The sequence below is a fragment of the Pteronotus mesoamericanus genome, unplaced genomic scaffold (assembly GCF_021234165.1).
Source record: "Pteronotus mesoamericanus isolate MK-2021 breed Mesoamerican mustached bat unplaced genomic scaffold, CSHL_Meso_final contig_269, whole genome shotgun sequence".
Classification (NCBI taxonomy): domain Eukaryota; kingdom Metazoa; phylum Chordata; class Mammalia; order Chiroptera; family Mormoopidae; genus Pteronotus; species Pteronotus mesoamericanus.
The window spans coordinates 2,305,614-2,321,047 of NW_026555114.1; the positions used below are offsets into that span (position 1 = coordinate 2,305,614).

At 37.5% G+C, this 15,434-nt stretch overlaps 1 protein-coding gene across 1 annotated transcript in view; it reads right to left on the reverse strand.

The window, feature by feature from the left end:
- Positions 1-15,434, reverse strand: part of INTS2 (integrator complex subunit 2) — a 42,419-nt gene extending 26,985 nt beyond the window's left edge. The window contains exons 1-9 of the mRNA XM_054574855.1: positions 15,379-15,434; positions 13,856-14,162; positions 13,039-13,177; positions 11,005-11,107; positions 9,742-9,855; positions 6,903-7,033; positions 6,483-6,656; positions 4,605-4,831; positions 2,840-2,965 (exon numbers count right to left, since the gene is read on the reverse strand). Coding sequence (XP_054430830.1) covers positions 2,840-2,965; positions 4,605-4,831; positions 6,483-6,656; positions 6,903-7,033; positions 9,742-9,855; positions 11,005-11,107; positions 13,039-13,177; positions 13,856-14,162; positions 15,379-15,397 — 1,340 coding nt within the window. The 5' untranslated portion in view covers positions 15,398-15,434. The remainder of the gene's footprint in view (positions 1-2,839; positions 2,966-4,604; positions 4,832-6,482; positions 6,657-6,902; positions 7,034-9,741; positions 9,856-11,004; positions 11,108-13,038; positions 13,178-13,855; positions 14,163-15,378) is intronic.

Sequence of the window (15,434 nt, forward strand, 5' to 3'; positions counted from 1 at the left end):
TTTAGATTACTTCAGGTAATGCCCTGGTTGGTGTGGCTCAGTGGGTTGAGCTCCAGCCTGCGAACCAAGGGGTCGCCAGTTCAATTCCCAGTCAGGGCGCATTGCTGGGTCCCTGGAGGGGGGCACGTAAGAGGCAACCACACATTGATGTTTCTGTCCCTCCCTTTCTCCTTCCCTTTCCCTCTGTCTAAAAATAAATAAAATCTTTTTAAAAAAGAAATAACTTAGTTCAGGTAAAAAGAAAGGGCACTGGCTGGTGTGGCTCAGTGGATTAAGTGCCAGCCTGTCAACCAAAGGGTCACCAGTTCAATTCCCAGTCTAGGGCACATGCCTGGGAAGGCCAGGTCCCCAGTAGAGGAATTGTGATGGGCAACCACACATTAATGTTTCTCTCCCTCTCTTTCTCCTTCCCTTCTCCTCTCTATAGAAATAAATAAAATCTTTAAAAAAAAATACATTGCAAGACTGAATTTCATGCTATGCAAGATGTGGGCCACAGGGCCCAACTTTTTTTAAAAAAAGGAAGGACTTCATTTCATATACTTAATTTCATACCCTTCTGAAACTCCACTCAAACAACATTCAAGGGATTTTCTTTAAAAACCATAAATGTATAAGATAGTGATAAGGGACAACCACACAAAAAGCTGAAAGCTAGAGTATGCATGGATGAGTGGCAACTGACTTCACAGCCTGGAGAAAGCACAATGTTACACTGTGAGGAGGCAAAACCAATCCACTTTATACCAGAGAATCCCCAAATGATTCAGAAATAGCTACAGGCAGTTCTGTCAGTAAGAGCTAAGAGACTAAATTAAAAATGTTGAAAGTCTGTGTGAGGAGTAGACCTCTAAATCACATCCTCCATTCTACACAGCTAGATGAATCCCCAAGCCCTGATAAGAGAAGACTGGAGATTTATTCTCTGGAGATGGTAAAGTGGGTGTCTCAGAATGAGGGGCAACTAGGGACATCTGGAGCACCATTCAGAAAGTAGGAGAATTAAGTGAATCGTGATATTGCAGGCTGAGATCTCGCAGCTGTTAACTGACTTTTTAACTTTATTCAAAGGTTCTCATCAGACCTTCACTCTCCAGGCAAGATGACAGTCTTCTCTAAGATTCTGATAAGCCTAAGAGTTTCCCAAAGACCCATCTATGCTTTTAGAAGTTCTAGGCTGCTTTTAAGTTTCCCACTCTTAAATATGAATAGACAATCAAGAATTATCAAACCCCTGGGGTAAAAAAACTCTTAACCTGAAAAATAAGGACTGAAAAGAAAAACAAAGGGCAGAATAGAAGACATTTAAGAGAAATGAAAGCCGTATAAATAAAATCTCTTCAACCATTATGAAAAATATCAGAGAAATCATGCCACCATGAAGCAATAGACACTCTACAGAAGAAACAGAGCACAGAAAAGAGCTCTTAGAAATTAAAAACTTAATAGAAGATAACAGTGAGAACAAGTCTTAAAAGGTAGAATGAGCATATAATAAACAGTACTTTTCTGAAGTGATGAAAATGTTCTAAAATTAGATGATGGTGACGGTTGTGTTAACCTCCTAAGTATACTGAAAATTGTTGAATTGTACACTTTAAAACTGGTGAATTTTATGGTATGTAAATTGTCTCTCAATAAAGCTGACTTTTTAAAAAGATTTTACTTATTTATTTTTAGAGAGCGGGTAAGGGAAGGAGAAAGAGAGGCAGAGAAACATCAATGTGTGAGAGAAACTGATCAATTGCCTCTCGCACACCCCCAGCTGGGGACCTGGCTCACAACCCAGCCATGTGCCCTGACTGGGAAATGAACTGGCGACCTTTCAGTTGGCAGGCTGGCACTCAATCCACTGAGCCACACCAGCCAGGGAAAAGCTGACTGTTAAAAAAAATAAGCCCTAGGTGGGCAGTGCAGTTAGTTAGAGCACCGCCCCAATAGGACAAGGTTGCAGGTATGGCAGGGCACCAATGAATGCATAAATAAGTGGAATAACAAACAGCTGTTTCTCTCTCTCTCTCTCTCTCTCCCCCCCCCTTTCTCTCTCACCCCCTTCCTCTCTCCCTCTCTCACCCCAAAATGAAGCACACTGTAACCACAAACCAAAAATATTCAAGAGATATACAAGAAGAGAAAGAAATCCAAATGCAACAGCACAGAGTTAACAGCACACAAAAGAAGAGAGCAAGTGAGTAAGAAAGGAACAGAAAACTCTAAAAACACAATCAATAAAATGGCAATAACTGCATACCCATCAATAATTACATTAAATGTAAATGTATTAAATGCTCCAATCAAAACACAAATGGAAAAAGAAGTGGTACATATATACAATGGAATACCACTTGGCCATAAAAAAGAATGAAGTCTTACCGTTTACAACAACATGGATGAATCTAGAGGGTATTGTGCTAAGTAAAACGGGTCAGACAGAGAAAGACAAATACCATATGATTTTACTTATATGAGGGATCTAATAAACAAAATAAATGGGCACGCAAGACAGAAGCAAACTCATAGATGCAGAGAACAAACTGATGGTTGCCAGATGGTAAAAAAGGTGAAGGGATTAGGAAGTACAAATTGACAGTTACAAATCAGTTATGGGAATGTAAAGCACAGCATAGGGAATGTAGTTAATAATACTGTAATAACTACATGCAGTGTCAGGTGGGTACAAGACTTCTGGGGGGATCAATGTAAGTTATAAAAATGTCTAAGCACTATGCTATACACCTGCAACTAATACAATATTTAATGTCACCTGTAACTGAAATTTGTAAAAATTAAAAAATAAACAAAAGCAGACCTTGATAAAATAAAGCAACTTATGAAGTACCTGACAAGTGTGGAAAAGGCCAGCAGCATACAAAAGGAAAGCGAAACAAAGCGGACCCCAGCCGGCGTCGCAGGAGGGCGGCTTGTCATCAGCTGCAGCAATTGCTCAGCTTCTTCCTCCGTTGGTCTAAAGAAGGAATACATTACTACACGTTACTTTTTTCCCTTGAGGAAAGGAAAAGAAAAAGGGACTCCCCAACAGGTTAACCATTCAGATACAAATTTTGAGCTTTGTAGTAATATCTCACTATTATAAAATCTTTAACTTCTTAAGTTGTCAAAGTAAAACTGTTGAGTTTACAACCAATGTTCTTCCTCAGACACAAATACAGCCAGTGCTCACTTTGCACGACAGTGTGGAAGCATAAAAATAAGCACACAAGCTCACACTCTGCATCATCATCTTAATATTATCACTGGGGAATATTTCAACTGTTCGATGGCCTTTAAATTTTTTTGTCAAAACATTAAAAATTCTTTGTCAGTTATAATGCCTGGGGAAATTAAAAAAACAGTACAACTAATATGTATATAGCACTCTTATCATTGAAAATATTAGACGCATTAGGAATTAAAGTGCTTCCTTTGTTTAAAAAACAGACAGACAAAACCTATCAACAGTAGTTTAAACAGCCTTTACCAATACAGAGTGAATGTCTTTTCTAAGCCTTGATGAACTGTCATACTCTCTTCTAAGTCTGGATCAGCTTCCAACATTTTATCGTTTCTGCTTCAGTCATGAACCAGCTGAGAGCTCCTTTCATGTGAAGATTTGGGCCAGCATCACTTCCTCTGAAACTTCATCCTCTTTGTCACAATGACATTCCTCATTTATGCTGACAAGCTCTCCTTCACTAAGCTCATCTGGTTACATATCTAGGGTCTCTCGAGCAGCAGCAGTGTCATCTCCTCACAAGTCAGCTATTTCTTCTGTTATATTTGCTATGTGCTACTCCCACCACTACTGCTTTTTGTTTCTCCGCTTCACTTTCATCTTTACTGGCTCATTCCCTCCTTCCGTTACCCACATGGATTAATCACCGATAAGGAGACAATAAAACGACCTACCCTGCTGTCTGTTCATAAGCTGAGTAACAGATATATGGTGACCAATTGCTGACAGGCTTTAAAAAAAAACAATGCAATGGCCACTGATCATGATGTGTATGTTCTTTACACAGTGATATGTGGCTTAAAGAGCTCTCAGCGAAGTTGGTAGTTTACACAGTGATGTGCCTCATGTATCATGGTATTAGTTGTTGAGGGAGTGGTGATATACAACCAAACACTGGTAACTGAAATTCTTATGTATCAAAGACATACAAAGCGTAGACTGTGTAAAAGAGATGAGGACGTTACTGAAAAGGATATAGTGTATTGACTAAATAAAAAACATTGTGCTTAATAATCACATCATATCAATTTTAAACAGTTTATGATCTTAGTTGTAATAGGAAACATAGGAGAGATTTACTTCAACTAGCTCCATGAACTAAAGAATCACTCACAGATCATTCATTATACACATGTCAAGCTGTGGTGAAGTCATAGGTTTCTTAAACTGCTTTGGCCCATCCCATATTTACAATCAGACCAAACAGACAGAAACATCCCAGCAAGGGATGTTTTGCCTTAGGTCTTCATTATTGACACAGGCCAGGCCACTTAGCAAAACAGAAAACCCAAACCCTCAGAATAAAAGGCCTTTGGGATTAGAAACAAGAAGGCAAAATGACAAAAAGGTAAAATATCAAATTTGTGAATACTTGAGTCCAGCGATCCCCATCAAAGCACAGTACAGACGTAAGAGCGCACTGGCTTTCACAACGTGCTCTTCTTTCAGCCCCGAGTACACAGACACGTTAGGCTCCATCTCCACATCAGCTTCTTCCACAGCGCGGGTACTTCTTACTGTGGGAAGAATGCCCATCAACTCCAGAAGAAGCTGCCTTCTCATTTGCCAAAGGACAGAACTACTGGTCTCCCTTTTTCTCTGTAAGAAACGTGTACCACAAAAAAGGAGAAAGCTTGGAGCACTTAGTCAAAAGGAAGCTCAAATAAAGCTCCCCAGTTAAACCCTTGAAATTGACCCCTTTAAGGAGGCTGTCATAGCTGCAGAATCTCATTTTAACCAATCAAGGAAACTCAAAATTCAATGGTTCATCTTAAGAATACTCTACTCACCCTAATTTGGATAGGTTGTATAGAAAATACTAAGTTAACAATATAACAATTTGAGTTGTAAAATATCATTTAATGGTACTTTCAAGTACATAATGACTAATGGAGTCATGTGGTATAGAAGATAGTAATCATATTTTGGAGACACAAGATCCTGGATTTGAACAACAGCTCTGCTATTAAGTACTGTTAGATTCATTTCTTAACCTCTCTGAACACCAGCTTCCTAATGACAAGGAAAAGAGTATTTTATTAATGATATTTCACTCTCAGGGCTGTTGTAAGTTAGGGATGTGTAAGTCTATCACCTCCAGAGGTTTTTGGGCAGGGGTAATGTCTTAGTCATCTCTAGGCAGGACCTATCATTGCACCTGACATACAGCAAGCACTCAACATCTGTTAAATAGGTGAATGAATAAACAAACAGATAATACATATAAAAGCAGATCAAACTGTAATGGACTAGGCGAATGTTAGCTATTCTTTTTAGAGTGTTTCCAAGTAAAATATGATAAACCTGCTTTAGTAATAACATTAAGCTCAAATAAGGAAAGTTTATTGCACACAAAGGACAATTAGAAGATGAGCATACCAAGTGCTTAGCACGGTGCCTAACATATAGAGGATATACAATAAATGTTAACTTCCTTTTTAAAAGCAAAGCTTAAAATTAGTTTTCAAACAGGCTAGAAATAAAGCAAAACTTGGATATGGAACTTATTTGATGACCTCATGCAGCAGTTTGCATGAGTCTTACCTAGAACCCTAAAGATTCCTAAACACTTTCAGGGGGTCCAGAAGATCAAAATAAGTCCTTAATAATACTAAGACATTATCAGCCTTTTTTACTATTGTTTTCTCACAAGGGTACAGTGCAGTCCAAAGGCTCTTAAACCAGACATTAAAGAGATATGCAAAAATGTAAACCACCACCACTGTTCTCACTGAATTTTTTTTTTACTTTAGAAAATATGGCTGCCCTGGCTGGTGTGGTTCCATTCGTTGGAGCATCATCCCGTAACCAAAAGATTACAGGTTTGATTCCCAGTCAGGGCACATACCTAGTATGTGGGTTTGATCCCTGGTTCAGGTAGCAACCTGCCAATGATTCTCTCTCTCTTAAAGCAATAAAAAAAAAAATGTCCTCGTGTGAGGAGTTAAAAAATATATATGGCTATTTTTCATTAAAAATATTAGGTTCACATGTAATAGTACTATTATTTATAAATAAATATTTCAACTATTTCAGTTTTCATTTCTAATATAAATATCAATAGATAAAAGCACATAAACAAAAATCTTTGGTATTCTCAATGATTTTTTTAAATGTTAGTAGGGTCCTGAGGCTAAAAATTTTAAGAACCACTGGTCTAATGACACGATTCTAAAAGTGTTTCTTCCTATTTTACAGATAGCCAAAATATCCTGATCCTTATTAGCCTATAGAGATATTTATCCCTCACCTGCTGTCCATTTCGGATAAAAGTTCCAAACCAAGTCCGGACTTTCGCATTTGTTCCAAGAAGCAAACCACTAACAAAACAAACCAAGTCACTCACTCCATCTTCGCTAAGTTCATTTTTAGTATGATCCAATGTCAAAGCTACTCCAAGGCCTGGCAAGTGACATTCTTCCACCTAACACAGTAAAGAAAACAAATTAAACTCAGTATCATAAGGAAAAGGGCCAGGATGCTTCAGAATCTAAAGTCCTTCAACGTTTAGAGAAAGATGTATCACGAAACATGAAAACCAAGAGAGGAAAATAATACATCCAGTACATACAGTTACAATTTTCTACAACACTCTAAAACCCTCTTGAGAAAAGTTCCTTGTCCTATTATAAAGCCCTTTGTCTCATAAAAATAAGATAAGATCTCTTACCACCATGCCTCGGACTTTGAGGGCCTGAGAAGGATTCATTTTACATAAGAAGCGTAAGGCATCTGTCCTGCGCCTTCCTCCAAGGCTTTCTTCATCTTGTCGTTCTCCATTTTTGATCAGGCCCCTACAAACTGAATAGTGAATGGACTCTATAACTTTAAGCTTTGTAAGTAAAATGTTAGACAAAAATTTTTCAGCCTTGAGAATCAATCGTTTATGCAGATTAGACACTAGAGAAAAAAAGGATTAGGAAACTTTAAAGCATAGCAATACAAACTGGTCAAAATTAAGCGAAGAGTGAAAAGAGACTTAAAAAATGCACAGAGACCTGTGGGACAATATCAAGTAGTCAAACATACTAGTAATTAGAGGCCCAAAAAAGAGAAGAAGAATGGAAGACAAAAATGTATTTTTCCAAATTTGTATGAAAACTATAAACCAAGCACTCAAAAAACTCTAGTGATAAAGAGAAAAATCTTAAAAGTAGCCAGAAGAAATAAAAAAATAAACAAAGTATCTATAACAAAAGAAAAGAAACACTATATACAGAGGAACAGAGATTACATTACCACAGAATAGAATGACATCTTGAAAGAGCTAAAAGAAAATGTCAACCTAAAATGTTATACCCAATGAAAATATCTTTGAAAAATGAAGGCAAAATGAGTTTTGGGTTTGTTTGTTTTTTTTTCCCAGATAAAAATATGCCCTCGCTGGTGTGGCTCAGTGGACTGAGCACCAGCCTACACACCTAAACAACGCCAGTTAGATTCTCAGTCAGGGCACATGCCTGGGTTTCAGGCCAGGTCCCCAGCTGGGTTTGTGCGAGAGGCAGCCGATAAATGTATCTTTCACACATCGATGTTTCTCTCCCTTTCTTTCTCACTCTCTTCCCCTCTCTCTAAAAGTGAATAAATAAAATTTAAAAAAAAAAAAAAAAAAAACCTGGGGAAATGTGTCACCAGCAAACCTAAACTATAAGACATATTTTTTAGAAGTTTTTCAAGATGAAGGAAAATTATACCAGATAGAAATGTGGAACTAAAAAATGAAATGAAGAGCACCAAAAAATGGTAAACATAGATAAAGAAAAAGACTTTTTTCTCTTGTGTTTTTAAAGTCTTTAAGATATAATTAATTCTTGAAAGCAAAAGTAGTAAAAACATACTTTTATACTCAATTTTATATATATTTTATAAATATATAAACATGTATTTTATATAGTTTATAAAATAAATTTATATTTAAATATATAAAATGAATATATTTTATAAACTATATAAAAGTGAATTTTTATACTCATTTTTATACACGTTTTATAAAAATGAATTTTATTTCACAGGTATAAGTAAAATCTATAACAACAATGGCACAAAGGGCAGGAGGGATAAATAGAAGTATAGTACATTATATGTGAAAAGGTATAAAATCATTAGAAAGTCGACTGCCATAACTTAAAGATGAATACTATAAACCCCACAAACATAAATAAATAAATGCTAAGAAAACAATGAAATAAAGTATAGCTAATAAGACAGCAGCGAGATAAAAATGCAATCGTAAAAAGTTTCAATCCAAATAAAGGGAAAAGAAAAGAGAAAGGGATAAAAAAAAAAAAAAGAAACAGCAAGATGACAGACTTAAATCTAACCACCACAATAATCACATTAAATAATTTATGTAAGTAATCTCAATAGGCCAATTAAAAAGGCAGACTGTCACTGAGTTTTTAAAAGACCTACCTGTCTATAAAAAACCCATCAATAAAAAACCCACTTTAAATATTAAGAAACAGATTTTTTTAAAAATTTAATGGAAAAACCTACATACCATGCAAATACTAAGTGAAAGAAAGCTGATATAGCTGTGTTAATCAGATAACACAGACTTTTTTTTTTTTAAAAAAAGGCCTATTCCCAGGGATAAAGAAGGACATTTCATAATGAAAAAGAAAAAGGCTCAATTCACCAAAAAGATATAGCAATCCTAAATGTACATGAACCCAGTAACAGCTTCAAAATACATGAAGCAAAATTGACAAACTGAAAGGAGAAACACACAAATCCACAAATGTCTGTAGACATTGACACCCTTCCCTCGGTAACTGATAGAACAAGCACACAGAAAATCAGCAAGGACACAGCTTCCAAAGGGCTTTTACATATCATGTGATACACAATAAACCTTTTAGAATATTATCAATATCTCCATTTTACAGAAGTTAAATATCTTTAGGGAAATCACACAAATAATAAGTGACAAATCGAGAAATTACAACCCCCCCAAATCCAGTGCTTTTTCCTCCTTGGCTCTCAATTCGCAAATTACCTTGCTCAATAAATGCTTTTATTTTTATATCACTCAGACCCACATAAAAATTTTTAATCACTAGCAGCAACAAGGCTAAACTAACTAACTAACTAAACTAACAGCAACAAGGCTAAAAAACAAAGGTCTAATTGCTGGCATTTCTAACTACATACACCTTGCATTGACTGCTCTCTGGCTATTTCACAGATACATGTCTTCTCTCTCCTTTGCTCCTTGAACATAGGAATTATATCTTTTAGTACTTTGGTATTTTTTGCTGTCCTATTACAGCAACTGGTGACTAATGGCAAAAAAATTTTGTGCTACATACTCACTGTACTTAAATTATTAATCTCAAAACAATTTTGAAATCTCTAAACTCAACATTTCTACAATTAGTATTCACTAATGAACTTCCAAAAGACAAAATACCAAATACAACCCCATATATATTTCTTACTAGCTCAAAAATAGGTCCATACATACTCAAGTTAATCTCTTCAATATCTCATTTTTAAATTATATTTACCTTCATTGAAACTATCAGGAACATTGGCCACCAATAGACACAAGAACCAGGCACCATTTCTAACATGCAGCAAGGCTTCAGCTACATCAACTATAGGAAGCAGGGAAGGGAGCTCTATGAGAAAACAAAGTCAAGGTTACTACTTAGGAATGATATTTCATTGTATTTTACATTAAACATCTTGATATTTCACTGATGACACTTAAACGCAATTAAGGCATTTTATTTTCATAGTCTAGAGCTGAACTGTCCAGTAAAGCATCCACCAAACATATGTGGCTATTTAAATTTAAATTAAATTTTAAAAGAGTTTAGTTCCTCAGTCAAATTAGCCACATTTCAAGTAACCTACAACAGCATGCGGCTAGTGGCTGCTGTATTAGCACAGCAGAGAACACTGTCATCGCTGCAGTGCAGTCAAAGAGTGATTTTCATTAAAACCTTCTTTACATTTTTATGTCCCATATCTTTTTTTTTAACAGTAGTATGTACACTGCCCCCCAGTGAAGTCTGGTAGCCCACTGTATGCAAAAATAATGCTGGGGAATAACAACTTTTAAAAATAAAATCTTGAAGAGGGAAGTTAAAGGAAAGAGACCAGAACTCTTCAGGTGCCCAGGCGGAGCTTGTGGCATCACTCACATCTGTGGTCCCACCACCGCCCAGCACAGGGAATGTGACCTGCTCCATGTGCGCCTGGGCTGGGTCCCCACTCCTTAAACAATAAGGTACCCTCGGAATGCCCCAGAAGCCCCACACTGGTGCCAGACCCAGTGCGGATGACTGCTCTACCCAGAGCTGTATTTCTGAACCCTCAGGGACCCACGATCCGCTGGCCTCAGCCTCCCCAGGACCGGGGATGACAGGAGAGCTGCCACCAAGCCCACCTACTGTCTATCTTTAAACCTGATGATACATACCTATTATAAAACTAGCTCTAATCACATCACTCAGTTAATAATCTGAAATATTTTAACTTTTAACAATAGTAAAGTGGAATTATACCCTATGAACCATTTTCCTCTTTGCTTTGCTTTCATTTTAACATATTGTGAACATTTTCCAAAATCAAATTTCTTCAACTACACCACTTTTTGGCTGTATAATATTCCATACTATGGGATATAATTTACTTAATCATTATCCAACTATTAGTCATTTTTGACTTAACCTTTTAAGGTACATTCCAGGTTAAGAAGTTATACAGTATCATTTAACAGAAAAAACAGTATCTGAAATGTATCTTAGCACTCACTACAGTACCTGCTTGTAAAATGCAAAGTACATCTGCAGCTTCCTCTAAATAGACTGGACTCTCAAACAGCTCAGATGACTTGATAAAAAATTCTCCACTGGATTCAGACACCTGTCATCAGAAAGAAAAGATGAACTATTAAATTCAGGTAATTAATTAAATCCCATACTAATCTTACAATTATTTGTTGAGCTTACACACCAGGTCTCTTAACATGTCACGAATACTTGTATATTGCATCAGGCCCTGCCTGGGTAGCTCAGTTGGTTAGAGCATCATCCCAATACACCAACGTTGCAGGTGAGATCCCAGGTCGGGGCACATACAAGAATCAACCAATGAATGCATAAATAAGTGGGACAACAAATCGATGTCTCTCTCTCTCTCAAAAAAAAAAAGGTCAATTAATAATTTTTTTAATTTAAAATATACATATATATATTTACTGCATCAGAATATACTGTATTCCATAAATTTGAACCGATTTAACCAATTAGCAGTCACATTCATTACTATTCAGACATGGCAGTATGGGTCTCTACAATTTATGTCTATATAAACATTTGGAAACATCTGGAATTAAAGAGAAGGCAAACCAAAGAAACAGACTAGAAATGCTGCCTATATTAAGTTTTAGCTGAAAAAAGCAAAAAATCTGTAAACTTAAAGCAGTATAACAAATATAAATTCATGTTCAATTCCAAATAAACTGTGAGAAAAACAAAACAGAAAAGTTAACAAAAGTACTAACCTTTTTGAAAATTTCCTACTGTAGTTTCATCACATTTCCCATATACTAAAGAGTACTGAACTGAAAAGTTGGGAACTTCCATAAAAGAAAGGTCTCTTATTTTATTAGAGCAATCAGTGAGGTATAAAGAAAAAGATGTGGAAAAAAAAATTGGTTGAAATTAAAGACTTTCAGTATAGTATAAAAGAGTAGAAGAAAATAATAGTAATACAAAGAAATTTTTTAAATATGTGTAAGCTACCTTAAAAACTATCTAAAACTGGTGAACACCACCCCCCACCCCTTACAAAGTATTTTATTTGAAACCAGAATCTAGGGTTTTTTACTTCACAATTTATAAAACTAAACTTTATTTATTATAAATTAATTGACCCTGAAATTCTAACAGTAAATAACTTTTTTTTTAAATTATTTATTTATTTTCGGAGAGAGGGGAAGGGAAGGAGAAAGGGAGGGAGAGAAACATCAATGTGTGAGAGATACATCCATTGGTTGCCTCTCACGCACCCCCACCTGGACACCCAGCCTGCAACCAGGCATGTGTCCTGACTGGGAATTGAACTGGCAGTCCTTTGGTTCGCAATCCACTGAGCCTCACCAGGCAGGGCAAAAATAACTTTTCCTCCAAAACTCTGGGCCTCATCTCATTTAAGCCATCTTAATATGAAGAGCCAATTTAGTTCTTTGCATGGTAGATCCCGGACATTGACAAATTTAAAATTCAGTGTTTCAATTAACCATAATTTTATCAAAAGTCCATGACCTAAAATAATATATCATTTTGTTGAAATGAGAGGTTGAACAGCCTTCGTTACTGTACAGAACAATTCAGTCATCTAGTGAATGAGGCTAGCCAATGATCCTACATCAATACAGCTTTGATATTCCCTATTCACCGTTATGTAAGAGATAATTAGTGCTCATTCAGTGTCTGAAGGAACTGTATACATTTTTTAGTTATACATCACAACATTTTATGGGGGGAATTGAATCTTTTAGAAATATTATCAAATTTGGTAATCTCATCTATCAAGAACCCACTGTATGAACTCCATAGAGAAAAAATTCCTATGATGGAGAATACAGAATAGGCATAAATGAAAGAAAACCGCAATAAGAGAAAGCAAGCCATTAAGGCAGTCATTGATCTTTTCAAGGCTTTGAAAGGAAAACACTTACATAGCAAACAGAAATATGTGTAGAAGAGCTGTCTGCTTTCTTGTTTTTTTCTACCTTCTACATGTAGACATTAAATCATGCATATTTTGAGCTGTGATTAAAATAAATGTACCTTGTTCATAATTGCCAAGAGCTCACTAAGCACAAGACGCAATCGGCGGGGTGAGTCGCTGTGTTCAAACTCTAATGTCAGACCATGCTGAAGCTGCGACACCAGGACGCTCTCCCCAGTGCCTCCTCCGAGTTTATGCCTAATAAAGTGCAAATGTGCAGAACAACAATTAACAGAACAGTGGTATAGAAATAATAGCAGAAAAGTTACCTTTTATTAAAATAATCTACAAAAGAATGTACGAATTCTTTTCATACATTTCATGAATTTATTACTTCCAAAATACTGTTTAGTTTGTCTATCTCTTTCAAGAATTCACAACCCATGTAAAGACTCCATCATTGATGATACTTAACACCCACTTCCATTAACAATAATGGCTCACTACTGGATTCACAATGAGCAAAGAACAAAACATCTGCCCAGAATTTGGGGCAATCAATGTAAGCTTTAAAAAAAAAACAAAACCAAAAAACTTCCCAGCTGATTCCAATAAATCCTTCTGCTGGAGGGGAACTTACTCTACCCAGTTCCCACCAAGAGCAACTGGCATAGTCAGTCTAGCCTGAATACAATAGTATATATATAGTCAAACTTCTCTATGCAACATTTTATAATATGGAATTCAAAAGAATTTTAACTATAAATAGAAAAAAACTAAGTAAAATGCTCTCCAAAGTTTAGACTCTCAATGTTCTCTTTTTTGGAGGAGCACATCCAATAAAAAGCCCCAAAAGCTCCAAAGAATATTTGACTCCTTCTTCTTTGGCAAATCCACATAAATATCCAATCCACATATTGTATAATATCATATTACCTAAGCTGCTGTTCTTTGCTGGCATCCTGCTCCAAGGCATGAAAATCCACAGACAACAATGCAACAATGGAGTTGACAGCTTCCACTCCAGAGAGAAGGCGGAGGATGAGTTTTTTATCCTGGGCCCAGCTTTGGCTCTGGTCAGCAGGAGCACAGAGTGCCATCCGCACCAAGCAGGGCAGGAGAAGTCTTAATTCTGGATCACTTAAAGATGCCAAACGAACAACATCCACCTTCTGCATTGCCTCAAAAGCAAAAGGACTTACAAACTGGAGGCTTGTACATTCAGTCATTATTACTGTTGATCCTAATGATAAAAATAAGTAAAAGTAGGGGTATAACTCCCACATGTGAACACCCCTCTTTTTAAATACCCTGGAAAATGTGGTCTATCTGTAAGAAGCCCCTATTTGACAATGGGTTCCTGGCATAATTAAAGGTTCCCTGTGTCTCTACTGCTATCTGGAAAATGAGAAAGACAATAATATATTAATGTCTCTTCCAGCCTTAGGGACCTTCTGTTCTAATATTACTTTGCAAAAAAAAATATGAAGCAGAGAGATTAAGCAACAAGTCCATGGAAATACTACTAGTTAGAAGCAAAAGCCAAGGCTGAATCCTCATCTACTATATCCCAGTCCAAGGCTTTCTCCATTACACCAGTCGCATGAGTGCCACAAATTAAAATAAAAATAAATGAGTGGCATAGTTAAGAATGCTCCTCTTCTGCACCTCTTTAGTTTCACATGCCTACCCAACCTATGTAAAGAATGGTAGGCTTCTCTTTCCACCTTCCAAGAGTTGGCACTGGTAAACCTTCTCTGCAGCCAAAAGCAATGGCAGATTCAGAACTCTGGAGGCCTTGACACTACCCTATGAACTCTAGGAGGGGGCCGGGGGCGGGGGCGGGAATGCTGCTATGGGAAAATGATGAGTCCCACTTGGGCACTTCTCTGTCCTCAGCAGTAAAGAGGAAAAGGAAAAAAAAAAAAAAAAGACAGGGGCCAGTAAGCCAATGCCATTCATGGGTACAAGGTAACAGTCTGGGCAGAAACGCCGCTTTACTTTTAGGCAAGAGGAGTTGGTCTTTTAACAGAGGGGCGGGCTGATGGAGCAGAGGTGCCCTGTGCACTCATAGGTCTCGCCCCTGGTGTTACAAGAACCAACCAGTCCCTCTGGCTGAGAAAAATCAGGCAGGGTGCAGACCGGGACCGGGGAACGCGCTGAGGCCTGAGAAGCGGAAGCGTCATACCTTAAGATCTACCCTCCAACCTCCCGGGACCCCACCCGGATTCCGCGTCCTAGAGGCGGGGCGCGGTAGAAATCGACAGCGCGGTCCGAAATTGGGCCTAGCCGATAACCTGGATTCCCAGACCCTAGCTGTGCCCCGAGTTGACCCGGGCACCAAGAGGCCTGACGCCGGGACCAATCGGGTCAGCGGTGCGATGGGGGCTGAACGGGGACACCGCACAAGGGCAGAACCCAGACTGAAGGGAGCAGAAAGCGGAGGAGACTGGTTCAACCTGCACCCAGCACCTTCATTCATCCCCAGCGTCTGGCTCCCGTCGGCCACCGTACT